This window comes from Nilaparvata lugens, chromosome 12, assembly GCF_014356525.2.
Source record: "Nilaparvata lugens isolate BPH chromosome 12, ASM1435652v1, whole genome shotgun sequence".
NCBI lineage: Eukaryota > Metazoa > Arthropoda > Insecta > Hemiptera > Delphacidae > Nilaparvata > Nilaparvata lugens.
In genome coordinates, this window is record NC_052515.1 from 25,696,421 (window position 1) to 25,716,810 (window position 20,390).

The window sequence follows — 20,390 nt, forward strand, 5'->3', positions numbered from 1 at the left end:
TTGTAGTTTACTATTATCAATAATATCATGATGTGAACTTTTTAAAACTTGAAACAAATTAAATGTAAGTACCTAATTTGGTCAGTTTCATTCGTTACAGTAATGTTTGATTATTGATTTTTAATATGAAGTGAAAGATTGTAAAATTATTTTTTATTGAAATGAAATAAATGAGTTATGTATAATGTGCCGGCTAAGTTATTCAAAAAACCCTGATTCATATTTAATTCAATAATTCAACTTATATTATTTAAGGATAGAATAGTCCAACTACCTCTGGATCTTGATAAAACTCTGGAAAAATACAGCAGGAGACTACCTAAACTTGTAAGCACGATATTGCCTTGCTTGAGAGAGTCCTTTTTGAACCAAATTATTATTTTATAACTATTTTTGGTATAGTTAATTACTTATTCGATAGTGTATTGGGAATAGGCTACCCTACACTACAGTACAGTATCACCATTGGGCCCAATTCACTTACACTGGAGTGACGTAGCGGTGGCATGGCATTGACTTTTTGTCACTTCCACGCCACTCCTATATGAACATATGGGACAAATTTCAGCCGAATCTGACATTGGTTCCCCTGAAGGAAAAATGGACAAAATCATAAAATTCGTCAATCATTTTTAAGGATACTAAAGTGAATGGACTGATTTGGTTGATTTTGGTACCTAATTATAGATCTTGAGGAGACAAACGCAGGAATATGATGAAAATGATATACACACACATGAGTTCAGGAGGTTCGACCAATTTTGTGAACATTACAAAAATCTAAGAATGGTTGAACTTGCCACGCTTATGCTACTTGATGCGAGGAACACGAATCTGAAATATATAGCTCTTCAACATTTGTAGATCGCTTTTCAACAATTTAGAAATATAACCAATTTACAAAATATTTTGAAAATTTATTATTAAATCACTGAAAAATATGATATATTATTGACGAATAAAAATGTACTTAGTTGATTATTAATAAGAATGAACAGTTATTACATCAGATATACTGGTATTAGCCATCCTCTATGGAAGACAGTACAGAGAATCGGCAGCGATGTACTCTAATCTTTTTCAGTAACATTATAAAGCTGGGTTTTCGTTTACGCGTAAATGCAGTCGTCTATCACGACAGGGAGAATCTCGAATTGGGTAGATTTCAATTTGTCCACATAACCTGAAAGATTATGTTCAATTATGTTTTAATAGGGCAGGTTGATCTTTTACTTTTTCATACAATATGTTGATATTATTAGAAATGTTTAATTCTTTAATAATAAAGACAAATAATGGAAAGTTATTTGATCAGCTGTTTTAGCACACTTGAAATTTGGACAATATGAATGTCAACAAAGCTTGTCGTCGTCCATTGCGGAAATTTATGCACAAACGAAAATGCACCGTTAAGTGGACGTCAATAATGTTATATAGTGAGGTCCACGTTATAATGGCAGTGGATAAAGATAGAAGAATAGCGATGCCGATTCTCTGCATCAATCAATTATATTTCTACACTGTAAAAAACATAATTGGCATCGTTGTGAACCTAGAAAAGGATAGTACCACCGGCTTTGTCGAATAATAGACAAGGATAGCAAAACCAAAGTTGATCAAATACTGTCATTATAACGTGGACCTCACTATATGTCTGTGAAATATAATAAATATGCTTTCTGCTTCAAAGACATTCAACGACGGTCAAATGTAACAACCTAGAATTATTGATTCAATCAAGTTCTCTTTGTGTCCAGACAGGGTACCATGAGAGATATACTTAATTGAAAAGGTTTGTTCTCAATATTGGTTTTAGAAATTGCTGATCAATCTCATTTTATGTTACCCATCAAAACCTAGTTTATTATATACTCGATTCTCATTCAAAATTTTTATTGAAAAGTCTTTCATTTTGAGCTTTCTTTTTTGACCACTGAGCAGTGATAGCACAGACAGATACAGTCAGCAGTGGCACACTGGCAGCCGATGCGATGCGTGCTATCTGCGAAACAAGACAATATTCTGGAAGCCCAAAAAAAGCCCTAAATATTGGCATATGTTTTAAATTTTGGGCTCGATATGGTGGGGCCAGCTTCACAGCGGTCATTTTATTTGAAGATTCAGTCAGCAGAGCTTTTACTTTGAATGTTGACCACTAGGTAGCAGCACTAGTCGAATGAGCTCGACTTTCTTTCGAGAGAAAATTGAATCGTAATTATACACAAACATGCGCTATTTCTCTTTAGCGCTCTGTGAGGTCTACGTTATAATGGCAGTAGAGAAAGATAGGAGAACGACGTTGCCGATCCTCTGTCTAGTCAATGCCTTCTATAAGCGATAGCTGATTCAGGTTTATTGATGTGATATTAACTGTTCATTCTCGTTTAGAATAATCAATTATATTTTATTAAGCAAGAAATTATATTTTCTATAATTTTATAATGAATTTTCATTATTAAAATAAAATATTATTAATTGTACATTGTTAAGAGACGATCTGGCAACAGAGCAAAGCAAGAAAGAGATAGCGCTATCCGCTTTGTTGAATGATGGACAAGGATAGCAATATCATTGCTAATCAAACACTGCCATTATAACGTGGACCTCACTATAGGTGGGCATTTTGAGAGGATCTATCTCACCACCACCCTTCTACACAACAGAAATATCAGACATGAGTAGGATTGGAACGCTGCATGACAAGTCTGACACCGATATTGATGGGGCCCTTTCAAAGCACATATATTGACAAAACACAAAAGATCCTGTCTCAAACTTGATTTTTTCGAGATTATTTCCCAGGTTTTCACTCATCAACTATCAAATTAATAATACATCATTGAACCTAAGAGTTTATATCTACAAAAATGGTATGAATTGAATCAACACTTTACAATAAATAGTTTTATTCCTGTATAAAAACTATACACATTTTTACAACAGTATAAAAATATTCCTGGCACAATTTATGCCTTCTCGGCACATTATTCCATAAACTATAAAATTATCCAATTCAACTATTAATATTATTTATTCGATCATTTCATAAGATTTTACTCTTTTATAAAAATACGAGTACAGTATAATAGTCTAGGGTGTTGCTTCTAATACGTGCAAGAATGCTTATACTGCAATTCATCAAGCCAACAATATTGATCTTCAACAATTTTTGAATAGTTATTTTCACTCACACTTGGTAAGTCTTCAATTTGAAACAAACTCTCTTCTCACTGAGTCCTTACATCAATATTCTAGCACACATTTTCATCAAAATATTCACAATATCACAAAATATAATAATATAATGTACCTTATTGCTGATAAAATAATAATTAATAAACAATGATGCAATGAATGATGGGAAACATAAAAGTATCAAGTACTCACTCAATAGTAATAAAATAATATTCAAGGGTTATTGGAGATTTTGTGATGATTATGTTCCTCATTTATGTCTTGAAACATAAAACAGTAATTTATCGTTAGTGATGTTCAAGTATCTGTTAAGTTGGTCAATAATATAACTCTTGACGAGCAATTTCTGGTTCTGATAGTTATTTGAATGAATAATATTAGTGATACCATTTAGTAATAATTAAGAAATCAGAAGTTTTCTTTACTTGGAACCATATTTGTCATATATTATTGTGAATTGTAAAGTGTGTATGATGTACTTTCAAATACATTTGAATTTGATACAAGAATTGATAAACATAGTTGGTGTCAATAACAGGAAAATAGTATCTATCAAGCAGGTAGGAATGAGGTGTGAGGTAGGCTAAATTGTAATAATAAAAAATTATGCTTTTTCTAAGAAAAAACATGGAATCAGTGAATATACAATTGGAAAAAAATGATTTCGCCCATCCAGATGGGATGAAAACTAAATAAGACATAGACTTCTCTGAAAAGGAATGTGGGTAGCCCTGGATAGAAGGCGGTGAATTTTCAGGAAATTGTCCAAAAATGCCAAACTTAACTCACACTTTCTAAATGATAAAAAATGGACTACTACTGTAGTTCTTCAATACTGGAATATGGATATGTATTTGAAAGGAATGTAGCACGGGGAGTAAACTATATTATAGAACCGTTACGGTATTTCTACATAAAACTATTTCAATGCATCTTAGAAAAATCACTTGTATAAAAATTATGTACATTGATGAATAAACATCCGGAATCTGAGATTCCGATACAAGATTATTTAAGAATAAACCAATGATAAGATGTAACTCAATTAGAAAAAGGTTCAACTAATTAGATTAAAAAGTCATTTTTTCAAATACTCCGAATTCCTTCTATACAAGTTAATGGAATAAGATTTGAAATATAAATCAGATGTAAACTAAATACTAACTTACACGAACATTATTAATTAAACATGATCTAAACGACATGCCTTCTTAAAAAGTAAACTAAAAAATGTATACCCTGTTAATTCAAACTGAACATTCTAGTAAATAAAAATCTACTACTAAGGAATTCATTTTTAAAAATACATTTGGAACAAATTTATTTACAATATTATTTTCATTCACAAAGTGGAGCACGATATAAAATGCTTCTCAACAGATAAAACTTGTTAAGCAACTGTCAACTCTATTTTGCTCAGTCTTATCAAGAGTTTCAAAATTGAAACTTGTTTTTATTCAATTTAGATGTGATTTCATCTACAGCTGCCCAGTGGGATATAATTTATTACACTTGTTATATTACAGAACGTATAGAATATTTCAGATTGGGGAAACAAGGATATAATGTGTTCAAAGTATCAGTTTTTAAAATCAGATCATACTCAGAGCACAAAGCTTTGACCGATCAATTTCCTACGTGAATTAGGCTACATATTAGCCAAAGTTAGTAGACAGATGAGTTCCCCACCACTTTGAATCTTAGACCTGTGAGTGTTCAACCTTCTGTTGTATATTAGCAACATTTTTTTAGTATTAGAATTGTCTTTCAAAAATGACCACATGGGATGGGTTTTCACACCAGGTGTAATAAACGTGGATATCTTCCTCAACAGAAATAAGTTCTTTCAATGATAAATTTTCCATTACACCACATCACTATATTATTTGTTCCTTTCTGATTTTTACATCGGAATTCAATTAAAATTCAATACATTGAAAAACATTTCCTTCAGAGGTGAATATTCGAGGATTAACAGTACAAAATAATGCAAACAAGATGATCTTGTCAACTTGAAAAAGGTATGCTAATGAAAACGATAAAATCATCAACCAATAATTGGAAGAGCTAGTGATGATTTCAACAAATACATCATGGACTATTCATAAATATCAACTAAAATATTTCGTCAGCACATTAAATTAGCACAGGAATAGTTAGCAATAATGTTCTTTCACACTTAGTACACTCGCCTTCAAGAATGATGATCTTATTTATATTTTGAACAAGTATTCTCTCGAAACTTCCAATCGAAATTATTTGTTTTATTTTGGAAGACAAACGATAATTATTACACATTATCGATCAACGTGATACGATATTAACACATGTTCGAGATCTAATTTATACTCAATTAATCCATAATTATTATCTTGATCGTAAGAAGTTTAGTCCGTTAATGAGTTAGTTGATTGAATAGATTGCTATTCAAGTATTCACATATACAGTATCTGGAAAATTAGTACAGCAACAACATTGATATTCCAACTGGAAACTGTGATACAACTCCCCTCAATAAACAACAATGCTATTTTTGTGGCTCTAGTATTTCATCACAAACTGTTGAGGTGCGTACCGACTTACGCGCCACAAACACATGCATTTCATTTTCCATCAACTTATTATACCTTCATCTTACAAATACAAATATAATTAGCTGAACATCAGTTGACGAAAAGCGAAATGCACGTGTTCGTGGCGCATAAGTCTGTACGCACCTTTACATTCACAGTAGGGATAGGTCTTCTTCTACAGTAGAGGGATAGAAGATTTCTATTATTTGTAGAAGTAAAGTTTTTTATAATTGGAATTATGTATTACATCCAAAATGTTTTTTGCCTCGACATTGGTTTGGATAAGAAGTAAAAGTTATCACTCATTTTCTCATAATAGGTACATTATTCCTCATTATTACAAATTACTTAATATCCCACATAGAAACTTCAGATCCAATCTGCAAGGGTTTGTCAATAGTTTAAACAACTGTTTCAAGAAAATGTCGTTCGAAATCTGTATAATATGGTATTACAACGAGTAGCCAAAAATAATTGTTTCGTAGACAATCTATCAACATTTGAAGTAGAATAATTGGTGATAGAATAATGTTGGCAGAGAGGAAGCTCGGGCATACATAACCTCAATTATTTTGGCGACAGGAAACACAAACCGGCACGACACCTTCGACGCAGCTAGATAATAGAGTGCCCTGCTCAGTTTGTGAGTGGCGATGCGCTATGTTGGCACGTCAGAGTCCTCTATGTCGCAGACGTTCGTTGACAGGTCGCTGTGACTGGGATAGCTGCGCGGAAATCCATAGGGTATCACGTCCTCCTCCTCGCTACGATAGGTTAGGTACAGTTCTTCGTCCAGGGTGGCTAGGTCACGGGCTGGGTCCACTGCGGGAAGAAATAAAACAATAATTGTTGAAAATAGTCGAGAAGTTTGTTCACCATGAAGCTTTCAGTGCAGGGTACTGTACAGAACTGGATGCCAGAAGTGGCCACCATAAGATGAAGCTGGATTCCCACATTTCAGTATCAGTGTTCGGTACAGTGAAAATATTATTCCTATAGTTTCTAATGGGACTATTCTCACAGTCCAGTATGAATAGTCCCATTTGAACTAATGCTATTTTCACTGTATCGTACACGTTCACTGATATACTGACTGTGGGAATCCAACTTAGAGTTTCAGTTATACAGAACTGGATGACAACATCGCTAAAAATGGTGTATTCTCATGAAAAAGTTTGAAATTCTTGCAGTGTAACGGTCAAAACATAATGGAGCGGTGAAGGTAGGTAGCGGAGAAGGTAGCTGAGAGTGTTGAAAAGTAAAGCATGTATTGAAATATGTTAGAGACATAGAAGAGCGGCGGAGGTAGGGTAGAGGGTATAAGGATGTAGATACTTGCATTACTTTTCTAAACTATCAGCTACTTTCTCTGATACCCTCTACCTTCAACGCTCCACTGTGTTTGGCTCTTTTTCTATACTCTGAACTCTAAGGGCCGGTTTCCGAGCTCGGGATTTAGCTAAGTTCTAGACTTTAAACAGCTGGAGTAAGAAAATTGGCTTCCGAAACGGGGCGTAGTCGTAGTCATTGTCAAAGTCACGTTTGAATTAAATTTCAAAAAACTAGAAAATTAAATACAAAATAAAATAAAGAGAAAGTAGTGTAAAGTTTCAGCTGTTTTGAATTATTTAAAAATGTTTAATTTCGTCAAGGAAAATCGTTTCCAATTATAGAAATGAGAAAATAAAAACTGCGACTACTGTTATAAAAACTGCGACTACGCCCCGTTTTGGAAAGCTAATTTTCAGACTCCAGCTGTTTAAAGTCTAGAACTTAACTAAATCCCGAGCTCGGAAACCGGCCCTTAAAGTCCGGACTAAACTCCAGGAAAAGCGCCATCACACAAGGACAGTATTGGCTTCCATTACGGGCAGCCAGTGAGTGTTTTAAGCTCTGTTCAGTAGCTCTACTCCTTCAACTACGTCTGGAAATGGAGATGGTACTTAGATGAAAAATATGAGCAGACTGCAGTTGACAAGGTTGTAGAATGAATGCAATAACTGTGTAACACGCCAATATTTTCTCATTTAGGCCTAAGCGCTGTAAAGGGTCGCCGTCTACGTATCACCCCGACTACCTGACACCTGGTCATTTTGGCCATAGGTGACTACTTTACCCTCGTAAAAATATACCATTGCCGACAAGTTGTCCCCCCGACTACTTGTCACCTACTAGACCAAAGGTGCCAACTAGTCATGACCGTAAACGACAACTTCACACCTCGCACCCTCGCGTCAGAGTGTCCCCCCCGACTAGTTGTCACCTCCTTAGAAAGGAGACAAGTAGACGGGGATGGCTCACGTTAACTTGTCCCCTAAAAACCGGTTTTAAAAGGGGACAGGTTGACGGGGTGTCAAATAGTCGGGGTGGCGCCTAGTCGCGTTCCCGCTGTAAACTATTGTTAATTAATCCGCAGTCTTGTACTTGGTCTGTTGTCCTCTTTCGATTATTATGCCAATCTCCCAATATGATTAGTGTTGTATTATAAAGTGAGTAAATGAAGTAATTAACTATAAGAGAAATGAATACAAAGGAATTAGCTGAGAGAGTAAGAAGTTACCTGGAGTGAGCAGCCTGTGAGTAGCGATGGGTGATTCATTGCTGTCGTTGCTGTGGAAGCTGGATGAGTCTGGCACTTCACTACCCGGAACTTCCGTGATATTCGGCAGAGGTATCTGACTTGGTCGAACCCAGTCCGAGCAATCCCAGTGGTAACCTAATAAAAAGTAATAGATTTCCCGAATCATTTTACAAAGAATTGAAACTATAAAGAAACTTAGAAAACAAATCCAACACATGAAAAGGAAGATGATAAATCCTACTTTTGATTTTGTCGATGATATCCATAGGACACTCAGAATGCTCTCCGATTAACTGAAAAACTGCTGTTTGATAGAATCGCGGTCAATCGGAAGGACACTCTAGATACTTTGACGATAAATATGTCGACCGGCAATTGTTAAGTGTGAAAACGGCCAATCTCATGACCTATTGTATTAAGCTCGGGACACATATAACCGCACCGAGCCCGTGCCGAGGTACGACTGAGCTACGTCTGTGACACGGTGATGATGGTAGGAGAACACACATATCCGTGCGACAGCCGAGCGGCAGCAGTGTCTCAGTTCTGTTGTAGTGCTACTGCGGTCTGATTTCTGTATGTGTTAAACTATTGTTAATAATAAAACACTATTAAAGCTTGTTACATCCAATTTAAATTTATATTTTTCAATTTTAAACTAATTACCTGTAGACACAGAAGATGAGAATCATAGTGCTGGTATATATTATTTCGGTGCATAACAATACCACAATCAGTCATGTATCGTGAATATATATCAGCAATAAAATTGTTATCTTCTGCCTTATGTATCTAAACGTACCGTAATTCAAAATCAAAATCTTCATTTTGCCAAAATACAAAATCACTTGAAATACTTCAAATCATTAATACAATAATAACTGAAATATTCAGTAGATACATAATCATCAAAATGAATAATACATTTCGATTGAATAAATAGAATTGGCACAGCTATTATTTATTACTATTTATACTATTATTATTATTATTATTATTTAGCACTATTTATTACTATTAATAAATATTTTTTTTAATTACTTTTAAATTTAAAATTCAAGACACATTCATGGGTTCCTTATTTTATACTTTTTGTTTTTTATTTTATTATTTATTATATTATAAAATTATTTATTTACTTAACAAAATTATTGATAAAATTATGTATTGGTGCATAACAATACCACAATCAGTCCTTATTTTATACTTTTTGTTGTTTATTTTATTATTTATTATATTATAAAATTATTTATTTTATATCATTATTTATATATTTTGGTTCAACTTGTTTTTCCGTTCAACCATATTTCTCATCACTTTGATCGTACAAAACTGTAAAATTCCATATCTCTTCAATCAGTTTTTTACTCTCCATGTTACACGAGCCCGCAGCGTCTCCGTCAAAAGGATAACTGAACTAGTCGGTGACGGCTCGGGCAACAAACACGGTGACGGTGCTGACGCGGTGCGGTAGTATGTGTCCCTACACGTTTGAAAGCATTTGTTTTCTCACTCGCCGTAGTACGTCCGTCACACGGCCGTGCCGCACCGCGGGCTCGGTGCGGATATGTGTGTCCCGGCCATAAGTCAGTTTCACTGAGAACCTTTGAGAGACTATTTGATTTGATTTTTCTCCTCCATAGTCCATTTTTGTTTTGATTTTCGACCGTCAGCATAGGTAAGTGTGAAAACGAACAATCTATCATGACCTGTTGTATCAGTCTGACTCACTGAGAGCCTTTGAGAGAGACTATTTGATTGGATTTTTCTCCTTCATAACTTTGTTAGTTTCATTTTGACAAACTATATAAATATAAATTTTAATTTTAGTTACCTTGATGACCTTGGTGAGGCCAGTCGGTTGCCACAATTCTGTTGGCATCATCCTCCACGCAGCTCAGGGAACGTCTCGTTGTTCTTGGAGGATTGTCTGAGCCACGTTTCAGATCTGCAAATTCAATTGAAAAATAAATTAATTATTGACAGATTCATGAAAATAGTTTATAAAATAGTAAAAGAATTAGACGCTTATCATATCATTAAATTGATACTGAAGCTATCAATTCATCAGCTCTCTGTCCGACAGTAAATCATAGACAGAGTTTATAAAAATAGTTTATAAATAGTACCAGAGAAAGACGCTTATTAGTATCATATTATCGAATTAATAATGAAGCTATAGATACCAGCTCTCTGATTGTATCTTATTTTTCTCCAATTTATCTTCAACTGAGAAGTCCAACTAGGACGCTAGCGCTAGTATTTGTGCGTAGAATTCAACTCATCAACGTTAAACAATTTGCGTCTGGTAATTCATTTAAGCTAACTATACTTAGTAGCAAGATTGACAGCTTATTTCAATTCAGTTTTCAAAACGTCTGACTACTATCCGTTTTCACCCACCCACCCTGAAGCACTTGTGAGATATGAGGTTCTCACTTTGCTAGTGTTAACTTTGTTGTTAACTTGCTAACACTTTGTTAACAGCTAACTATTGATACATGAACGACTATTTTTATTTATTCTTTTATTCTTTATTGATTGATTCACACAATAAGTACATCATCAAAATGATAGGGAGAGGAAAAATAAGGTAAGTAACCGTGTGCTATTCCTCCCCCCAAATTTAGATAAGGTTACACATAGTCCGAAATATACACATAGTCAAATTTAGATGCTTCAAAACCAAACATAGAAGAAATATTTCACATGATATATTCTAAACTTGATATTTTTCAATAAAACTGACCGTTGTTGATTTTTGGTTTGATTACTATAGAGGTTGCAGAGATATTCGGGAGTAATGTACTGTATTATATCCAGTTCATTACATATTAAATTTCATTCACTTAGTTTTTAAAATATATCTCAAGTTTCAAAGAGAAACTTACTTAACCTATTTCGGACTATGTGTTATCCGAATTTCATTTTGATAATGTACTTATTGTATAAATGAATGAATAAAGATAATATTTCTGTAATCTTCTTAAAATGTATGTATTCAGGACTACTTATCCTATTTATTTCTGTTATATTACAATGAATTTTTAAAATATCGTATTTTCGAATATAACTGACCGTTGTTAATCTTGTGTTGGTTGTTGGTGTGATTGTGATTCAAGTTACGGAGATTTTCAGGAGGAAAATTATCCTGCTCATTACATCTAAATTTCCATTTTACAAAGTTTTTTAGAACTCTTCTGATAGTTTTCTAGGTAAATATTTCAATTTCTTATTTCTGAAGCGAATATTTTTTAATATAACTGACCGTTGTTGATTTTGTGTTGGTTGTTGGTGTGGTTGCGGTTCAAATTGCGGAGGTAGTCTGGCGGGACATTCTCGAGTTCATCGCCAGCCGAGCCATAACTTCGCAGGGTGTCCAAGTTGTTCAGAGGTGGCGAATAGATCTCATTGTTACAGCTGGCAGCGTACGAAACGGGGCGCTGGGGACACTGGAAGCAAAACATCACTATGAATAATAATAATCTATCGTATCTCAAAGTGTTATCTAGAATAACAGGTTCGTGCGCACATGCAACTGAGAAAGTACATAAAAACAAGTCTCGTAAGATTAATTGATATAAGCCTAGACTATAGTGAGGTCCACGTTATAATGACAGTGTGTGATTTGCAATGGTGTTGCTATCCTTGTCTATCATTCAACAAAGCAGATGGCGCTATCTCTTCCACGCTTTGCGATGTTGCCACATCGTTTATCAACAATGTAGAAATTCAACTAATTGACAAACACCCGGTTGCACAAAATCCGGTTAAATTTTAACCGTGATTAACTTCACGAGAACCAATCAGAGAATGCGTTTTTGATAAAACGGCTTCTCTGATTGGTTCTCGCGGAATTAATCACGGTTAAAATTTATCCGTCTTTTGTACAACCGGGCCAAAATATTTATTCTCATCATGAAAACTTATTATTAAATCTTCAAAAAAATATTTTCTTGGCAAATAAATATGATTAACTATTTTCAACAATAATGAACAATTAAATTCATCAAATATACCAGTATCAGCTGTTTGGGTGGCAACCCTTTTCTCCTATCTTCCTACACTGCCATTATAACGTGGACCTCACTATAGAATAACTACTATCATAGAGGAACAATAGCATAAGTAGATATCCCATGGTATAGGACGTTTATGTCGCAACTTTTACTGTTATTTCAAGCCGATAGTCCACATAGTTCTTTCCTGTGAAGCTTTATGACGCTGGTAGTCTCTAATATTGTGCCGTTCATACACTCTTACCCGGTCAAAACAGTAGAAATCGACTATAATCGGCTTGAGATAACAGTAAAAGTTGCGACGTAAACGCCCTATACCATGGGATATCTACTTACGCTATTGTTTCTCTATGCTACTATCAATAAGGTCCACGTTATAATGGCAGTGGAGAATGATAGGATATCAGCGTTGCCGATCCTCTGCCTTGCCACTGCCTTCTAGAGAAGATAGCTGATACCGGTATATTTGATGTCTAAACATTATTGTTTAAAATAATCAATATAATATAATATATATTATACAATAACAAAATACATTTTAAACAATAATGTTCAGTCAATGTTACATCAAATATACCGGTATCAGCTATCTTCTCTAGAAGGCAGTGGCAAGGCAGAGAATCGGCAACGCTGTTATAAATATATTATATTTAATTTGCCAAGAAAAAATATTTTTTCGATGTTTTAATAATACATTTTGAGACTGAATATTTTGCTATTTAATTATATTTTTACATTGTTGAGAAACGATCTGGCAACGTTGCGGAGCTGGAAAAGGATAGCGCTATCTTCTTTGTCAAATGATAGACAATAATTATGGATTTATTTCCAAGTCTCAACATTATATCAATGAGTTTATTCTGTTCAGTTGAAAAAATTACTGTATAAATATTATAATGTTTATAGTTATGGTAAAAAGCAAGGAACTTTAACGGTGTAGGAGGAACCGAGCTTTTTATTCTTACTGAACCATTTTTAGAAATAAGATTGATAACAACATGCTTGAAGACGTTTAGCTCAGCGGTAAGCGCATGATATCACCATAATAATTATGAATTGTGACTCTATTAATCAATTAATAATTGGATAGTAATTGTAAAATGATTCGTTCATTGAAAAGAAAAGAGAAAAAAAGAAAAGTCAGGTAAAGATTTCAGATTTTTATTGAAAAAAGAGCTTCTATCCATATGTGCCTACTCAGTGGAGGAATATAAAGATTTTTACAAACCTCAAGATGGAGGTTTAAGAAGATAGATAACATGTTGCTGTTTGATTAATGACAAATTGACATATCCTTATACCCCTTTTACAAGTGGTCGGTGGATGAAATAATAATAAATAAATAAATAAATAAATTGGATAAGTGAAAAGCACTCGGGACTTTTGTTTGACAAGTAGTCGCTAGTTGCTTAGCACTACTAACTTCCTTTTATGTGTTTTAAAAATCCTTATGGTTTGGGAACTAAATAAAATTAGATCGATTTGTAGGTGATTTTCAGATTGTTGAATATTGATTAATGAGTAATTAATACCAGTTGTGTGACAGGCGACACTTCCAGGTTGCTCAATTTTGACGTCCTCTTGATGTCTGGATTGAGAACTGGTGGACTCTTGTTCAGTCTTGTTACTCGTGTCGTGTTCCTGCAGCGTCTGTAGATAACAATTATGCAAACATTTCAGTTAGTAATATACATTATACCGGTACTAACATTGATAATGCAATTTTCCACTCTGAATAAAAAGACTAGATGAAGTCTAAAAACATGTTATTCAGTATGGATAACTACCACAACATCACCATGACAACTAATAAAAAAGTATTTGCACTTCTGAAAAATAATAATAAAACTATTATAAATCTCTCACGAAGGAACGGTGTTTCAAACGAGTAGTAGCCTAAGTAGACTTTCCTAAGGTGACTGTCGGAGATTGTGAATACCGACCTCTTAATCTTATGAAGATTATTACTATAAGGTTATTTACCTACTATATTTATGCATTTGAGCATAGATTAAATCTTTTTTAAATTTTTATATACGGTATATAAAAGCGAAATGGCATTCACTCACCGACTGACTGACTGACTCACTCACTCGCAGAACTATAAATCTACCGGACCAAGAACGTTCAAATTTGGTAGGTATGTTCAGTTGGTCCTTTAGAGGCGCACTAAGAACGGATTTGGAAAACTTCCAAATATACCCCCAAAATCTGCGTTTTTTAGCGTTTTCTCAGCTTTATCGAGAACAAATGAACAGAAATTGTTCAAATTTAGTACAGATGCTAAGCTAGGGTGTAATAATGTTGTGTTAGAAGGGATTTTAAATAAAGCCAAAGATACGCCCAAAATCTGCGTTTTTCCAGCGTTTTTTTGGCTTTTTCTTAGATTTATCGAGAACAAATGAACAGAAATTGTTCAAATTTACAACAGAAGCTCAGCTAGGGTGTAATAATGTGTTAGAAGGAATTTAAAATAACGTAAAAAAATACGCCACAAAATATGCGTTTTTCCAGCGTTTTTTTTGCGTTTTCTCACCTTTTTCTAAAATTGATGGAAATATATTCAAAAATTCAGTTTAAAGGTTTAGCTGAGGTGGGAAAATTTTAAAGGCTAGACTGGAGTACAATAATTCTCATGATATACTAACGAAGTTTTCCACCCTGCACTAAATAATTGAAATTAATCGGTGATTGAATCGAGCGAGTAAGAACTTTAACTTTCTGATGGAATGAAGTATGCAGGCAAGCGAAGCGAGCCCGCTGATCTCATTTTTGGACGATCCAGTCGGGCGTCCAGGGGGCGGAGCCCCCTGGCTAGACGGACATGACGAGCGAAGCGAGCCTGACGGCTAGTAACTATTATCATAGAGAAATAATAGCGTAAGTAGATATCCCATGGTATAGGGCGTTTATGTCGCAACTTTTACTGTTATCTCAAGCCGATAGTCCACGTGGTTCTTTCCTATAAAGCTGTGTGACACTGGTAGTCTCTCATATTGTGCCGTTCATACATTCTCACCCCGCCAAAACATTAAAAATCGACAATAATCGACAGTAATCGGCTTGAGATAACAGTAAAAGTTGCGACATAAACGCCCTATACCATGGGATATCTACTTACGCTATTGTTTTCTCTATGCTATTATTTATAATATCATGAATAAGGATATCATTTCGTTTTTATTTCTAATTAAATAAATTAACATTTTCTTAATTTTTATGTACCGTATGTATATTAGGTTAAGTGCAGTAGCATACTTATATTTATTTTAATGAAGATTTTTTGTATTTTGTTTTTGGCAAATAAATTCATTCATTCAAAAGGATGAAACATGTTTGTGTTAAGCCTAGTCCAAACTTGGCCCAGTTGCTGGCCCAGCCTGGTGAGCTTAGCTGCGTTGGTCTTGCCATCCCCACTGCGAATCAAGGCCAATGGTAGCCAACGTTGGCAAGTGCTCACTACACGAAGCGCCGCATTCAAAATAGCAAATTGAAAATAGAGTTGAAGGTTGAAAATATTAACTAGAGGGAAAACAATAAAAAAGTAACGCAATAACAAAATTCACAGAAAATTGACTCAAAAATCACAACTCAATTACACAGTACACAGAAAACTATAGTGAGGTCCACGTTATAATGGCAGTGTACAATTGACAATACTGTTGCTGTACTTTCCTATCATACAACGAAACAGATAGCGCTATCTCTCTCTCTCGCTTTTCAATGTTGTCCGTTTGCCAGAATATTTTATTTTTACTTTTGACAGTGACTGTACAAAAGTAGACAACAATATTCTCAGCCCCCATTTTTGTTTTCTTTATTCTATCAAAATATTTGTGTACACAAGTCGTATAATTGATTTAAAATGTATTTTTGAAACAATGAAATAATTTTTAGACATTACCGTATGAGAAACACAAAAAATTAAGAAATAATATGGTGTTAGAGTTTAATTATTGAAGTTTTGTTTTAATTAGGTTTGATTATTTATTATTGAGTTTATTGTTTTATGATTGTTGGCATTATTGATTTTGTTAACAGTATATACGTATTTATTTTTAGTGTATACTTTTCTATTCATATTTTAAAATTTTTCACAAATATATTGATAACCGACTCCTGGCAGACAACCTTCTCGGTTATGCCAAAATTGAATGGCTTAGTTTGTTTTCTTATTTCCTTGAATAATCAATTATGCATATGAAATGTATTTTATGATTTTTTTGTTTTTTATTCTTAGCTTTGTTAAATAAAGGCCTTTTTTATTCATATTCATTATTTTATATAACACAAATTAAGATACCTGAAGTGACATAAAGTTGATAACTAACCATCCTACACTTCATCCATGCTTCAGTTAGCCTATACGTATAGGTAAGACCTACTCGTACCGGTATAAATAATATTGAAAGGTTATTTCAGAATTATTTCCATTGAAATTACTTATTTCAAATAGGATATATATTTTTCTATTATTTAGAAAAAAAAATGGAATAGAATAACTACCAAATAACTTAATTTCTGTAGTTTTGGAATTCAGATTGTTGTATCACAGCTTTTCAAATTAGCCGCCATTTCAGGTTTGTATAAAAATAAAAATCTGATCTCAGTTATGAAAGCAAATTTTCGTAACAAATTATGAAAAAATATATTTTCTTGATTAATTTGACATTAAATTGATTATTTTATCAAGTTAATGATAATTATTATTAGATCAAATTTAATGGGATGAATTAAGTAACAGCTGTATACACTCAGTAGCAAAATGGAGAGACTTGGCAAAGTTTTTCTCCTATCTTTCTTCACTGCCATTATAACGTGGACCTCACTATAGCAGAGCAGACGACAAAACAGGAAACAGTACGCATTGATTGACTAGTGTGGATGGATGGTTTGCCAGCGCTGGCCTTTACTGGTTCGTTGGCCCAAGCTGGGCTGGCCTCCGCGCGGAAAAAAATCCGCGGTGGGCAACGAAGGCCAATGAAGGCCATCACTGGCAGACCACCCATCCATACATTGCCGCTTGGCCAATACCTAGATGCGGTATAACAGAGACTCACGTCTTTCTTATTGGCTGAAAAAGTTTCACTGTTGTCCCTTGATGCACAAATTGAGCTACCAAATTCTGGATAAATTCTCACCTGTACAGTATAAATATGATGACAAGCAGGAATATGGCGGAGACAGCGATGCAAATGGCGATAAGCTCCTCCCATGTGATGGAGTAGATGCTTGACGTGATGGCAGGCGGCGGCGGACACGTCTGATTGGTCGATGAGGAACAAAGGGGCGGGGCCAAACATGTGTAGCCGGGTGCCTTGGGCTGGGGCACACACACCTCACCACTCTCGCACGCGCACTCCGCTGAAGGCACTACTTCTTCACAACGGTCGCCTACGGAAAATCCATAAATAGTAAAATATTGCACAATAAACATATAATATTCATTCATTGATAAAATACTGAGTATCATAAAGTAAAGTAACTGGAATATACTATGAGTGGAGATTTATTTTTCACACATAAGCTACAAGATGAAATACATAAATTTACATTCATCCATCGAAAAATACATCACCTATACCATAGAGAAACAATAGCTTGAGTAGATATCCCATGGTATAGGGCGTTTATGTCGCAACTTTTACTGTTATCTCAAGCCGATGGTCCACGTAGTTTTTTCCCAAAAAGGTCTGTGACACTGGTAGTCTCTCATATTGTGCCGTTCATACATTCTCACCCCAACAAAACAGTAAAAATCTTCAATAATTGATAGTAAACGACTTGAGATAACAGTAAAAGTTGCGATATAAACGCCCTATACCATGGGATATCTACTCAAGCTATTGTTTCCTATAGATAGTGCATAGATAAAAACAATAATAATAATTGATAAATGACTGTAGTGAGATTAACGTTGATGAGTCGATAGGTGTGAAACATTTATAAGTAAATCATAGGTGAGAATATTTTCCATGTGGAAATGGTTGAAACACATAATTGTTATTTTCCACAGCCTTCTACAGTAGATGGCTGTGATTCAAAGCATCCTAGTACCGTATATCTAAAGGTGCGTACAGATATACGCGCCGCGAACATGAGCAATTCACTTTTAATCAGCTGATTATATCTGTATTTTTACAAAAAACAGTAAGATACAGATATAAAAAGCTTGGGATCGGCTGATTAAAAGTGAATTGCTCATGTTCGCGGCGCGTAAATCTGTACGCACCATAATATAATCTGAATCGTTGATTATTGTTGATAATGATAAATTATAACTCAAATACATAATATTTGTTTATTTTATTCAATGATGCACAAAACACAATAATTCATTGGGGAAGGATCAACAGGCATAGCCTTGAACTGTTCCTTCCCCTAATCGTTGATTATTGTTGATAATGATAAATTATACGGTAACTCAAATACAATATTTGTTTATTTTATTCAATGATGCACAAAACATAATAATTCATTGGGAAAGGATCAACAGTCATAGCCCAAAACTGTTCCTTCCCCTAATTCATAATAATAAATCATGTTTTGTTTATTCAATTATACATTCTGAAATTAACTGTTATAAAATATTTTGGCAGTTTATTATATTTCTACATAGCCACAAACAATTTGTAGGTGGGAAGTTGAAAAAGGATAGAGCCATCAGCTTTGTTCGAAGACAGACAAGGAAAACAAACCAATTTTAAACAGGTGCTGATTTTATTATTGAATCTCTTAATCTTCTTCTCACACCTCTGCTATGTAGAACATATTCCAATCATTGATATATACACAGAGAGATTGCAGAGTTTTACCTCTTCATATTGTATTCAATACTGAACTATTTGTAAATATTTCAGAGAAATAAACATCATATTCCACGGAAATGCTTCTGTATTTTGATTTTTTTAGTGTATTTTGTGTTGAATTGAATGAAATTGATGATTGATTGATTGATTGATTTACTCACCAGCATACCCCAGTTTACAGGCGCAGTACAGATCATGCGTATGAGCGGAGCTACAAAACTGGTCACATCCGTAGCGAACGTCAGGATGCGATCAGACTCCAACTGAATCCTCTGTCGACAGACCGCTTCATTAAGGCACTCACAATTCAACACCACGCCGTTCAGTCCTATACTCTGCAACGCTGCATTGAACAGCTCCACTTCCACCCCACCCTTTATAGTCAGCAACACATCCAGGTACCCGTGTTTCGCCTCCTGCACACTGATCAGTGACGTATCCTTGAGGAGGGTAGATTTTAGAGCACGTAGGAGACCTTTCCGTTGGCTAAGGATGAAGTTATGGGGTGTTACACCATTCAACCGGATACTGTAAGCCTCCCGTAGCTGGTCGTCCCATAACGCGTCCACTGTTACACGTACGTTGGCGTGGGACGTGTATTTTCCGTCGGTCACGGTTACGTTGAGGTTGTAACGACCGGTGTCTAAACCTGGTTCAGCGGTTAACACGCCGTCTACAGGGTTGATGGTAAATAACGGGGTTTTTGTCGCTAAACCGAAGGTTAACGTGTCATACTGGTCAGGATCTGTAGCATGTACCCTACCCAACTCCCCACCAGGCCAGCGGTCCAAGTACGACCCCACCCAAATATCCAAGGGTGAAACGGATGGTGGAAACTGTGACTCCTCTATCACCTTCACCAATAACCAAGTATCGGAATACAGTATAGGAGATCCATTATCAAAAACACGTATATGTAGCAGGTAGGTAGATTGCAGTTTGTAGTTGAGTTTGGCGGCCGTTCGCACCATACCGTCCGGTTCCACACGGAAGGTGCCTCCCAGGTCACCGGAAAGGATCTCGAACGTGTAGGGTGCCCCGTTCGGAGCGATGTCTGCGTCCGAAACGGTCAGCTTGGTCACGCCCCAGCCTGGTTTTTTGTCCTCCTGCAATATATTTCGAAATAAATGTTAGAAACGCATTCAAAATCAAATGAAAAGAAACAAAACAATACATCCAACACTACTTGTGAATGACTCTTGGAGAGTTGAAA

The 20,390-nt window shown here is 35.0% G+C and overlaps 1 protein-coding gene across 1 annotated transcript in view; it reads right to left on the minus strand.

Annotated features, from left to right (window-relative positions):
- Nucleotides 1-4,539: 4,539 nt before the first annotated feature.
- The window catches only part of LOC111045057 (fat-like cadherin-related tumor suppressor homolog), a 763,395-nt gene continuing 747,544 nt past the window's right edge, over nucleotides 4,540-20,390 (minus strand). The window contains 7 exon segments of the mRNA XM_039439274.1: nucleotides 4,540-6,590; nucleotides 8,329-8,484; nucleotides 10,184-10,297; nucleotides 11,618-11,801; nucleotides 13,901-14,018; nucleotides 17,510-17,762; nucleotides 19,339-20,283. Of these exon segments, the coding sequence (XP_039295208.1) occupies nucleotides 17,742-17,762; nucleotides 19,339-20,283 (966 nt within the window). The 3' untranslated portion in view covers nucleotides 4,540-6,590; nucleotides 8,329-8,484; nucleotides 10,184-10,297; ... (1 more) ...; nucleotides 13,901-14,018; nucleotides 17,510-17,741.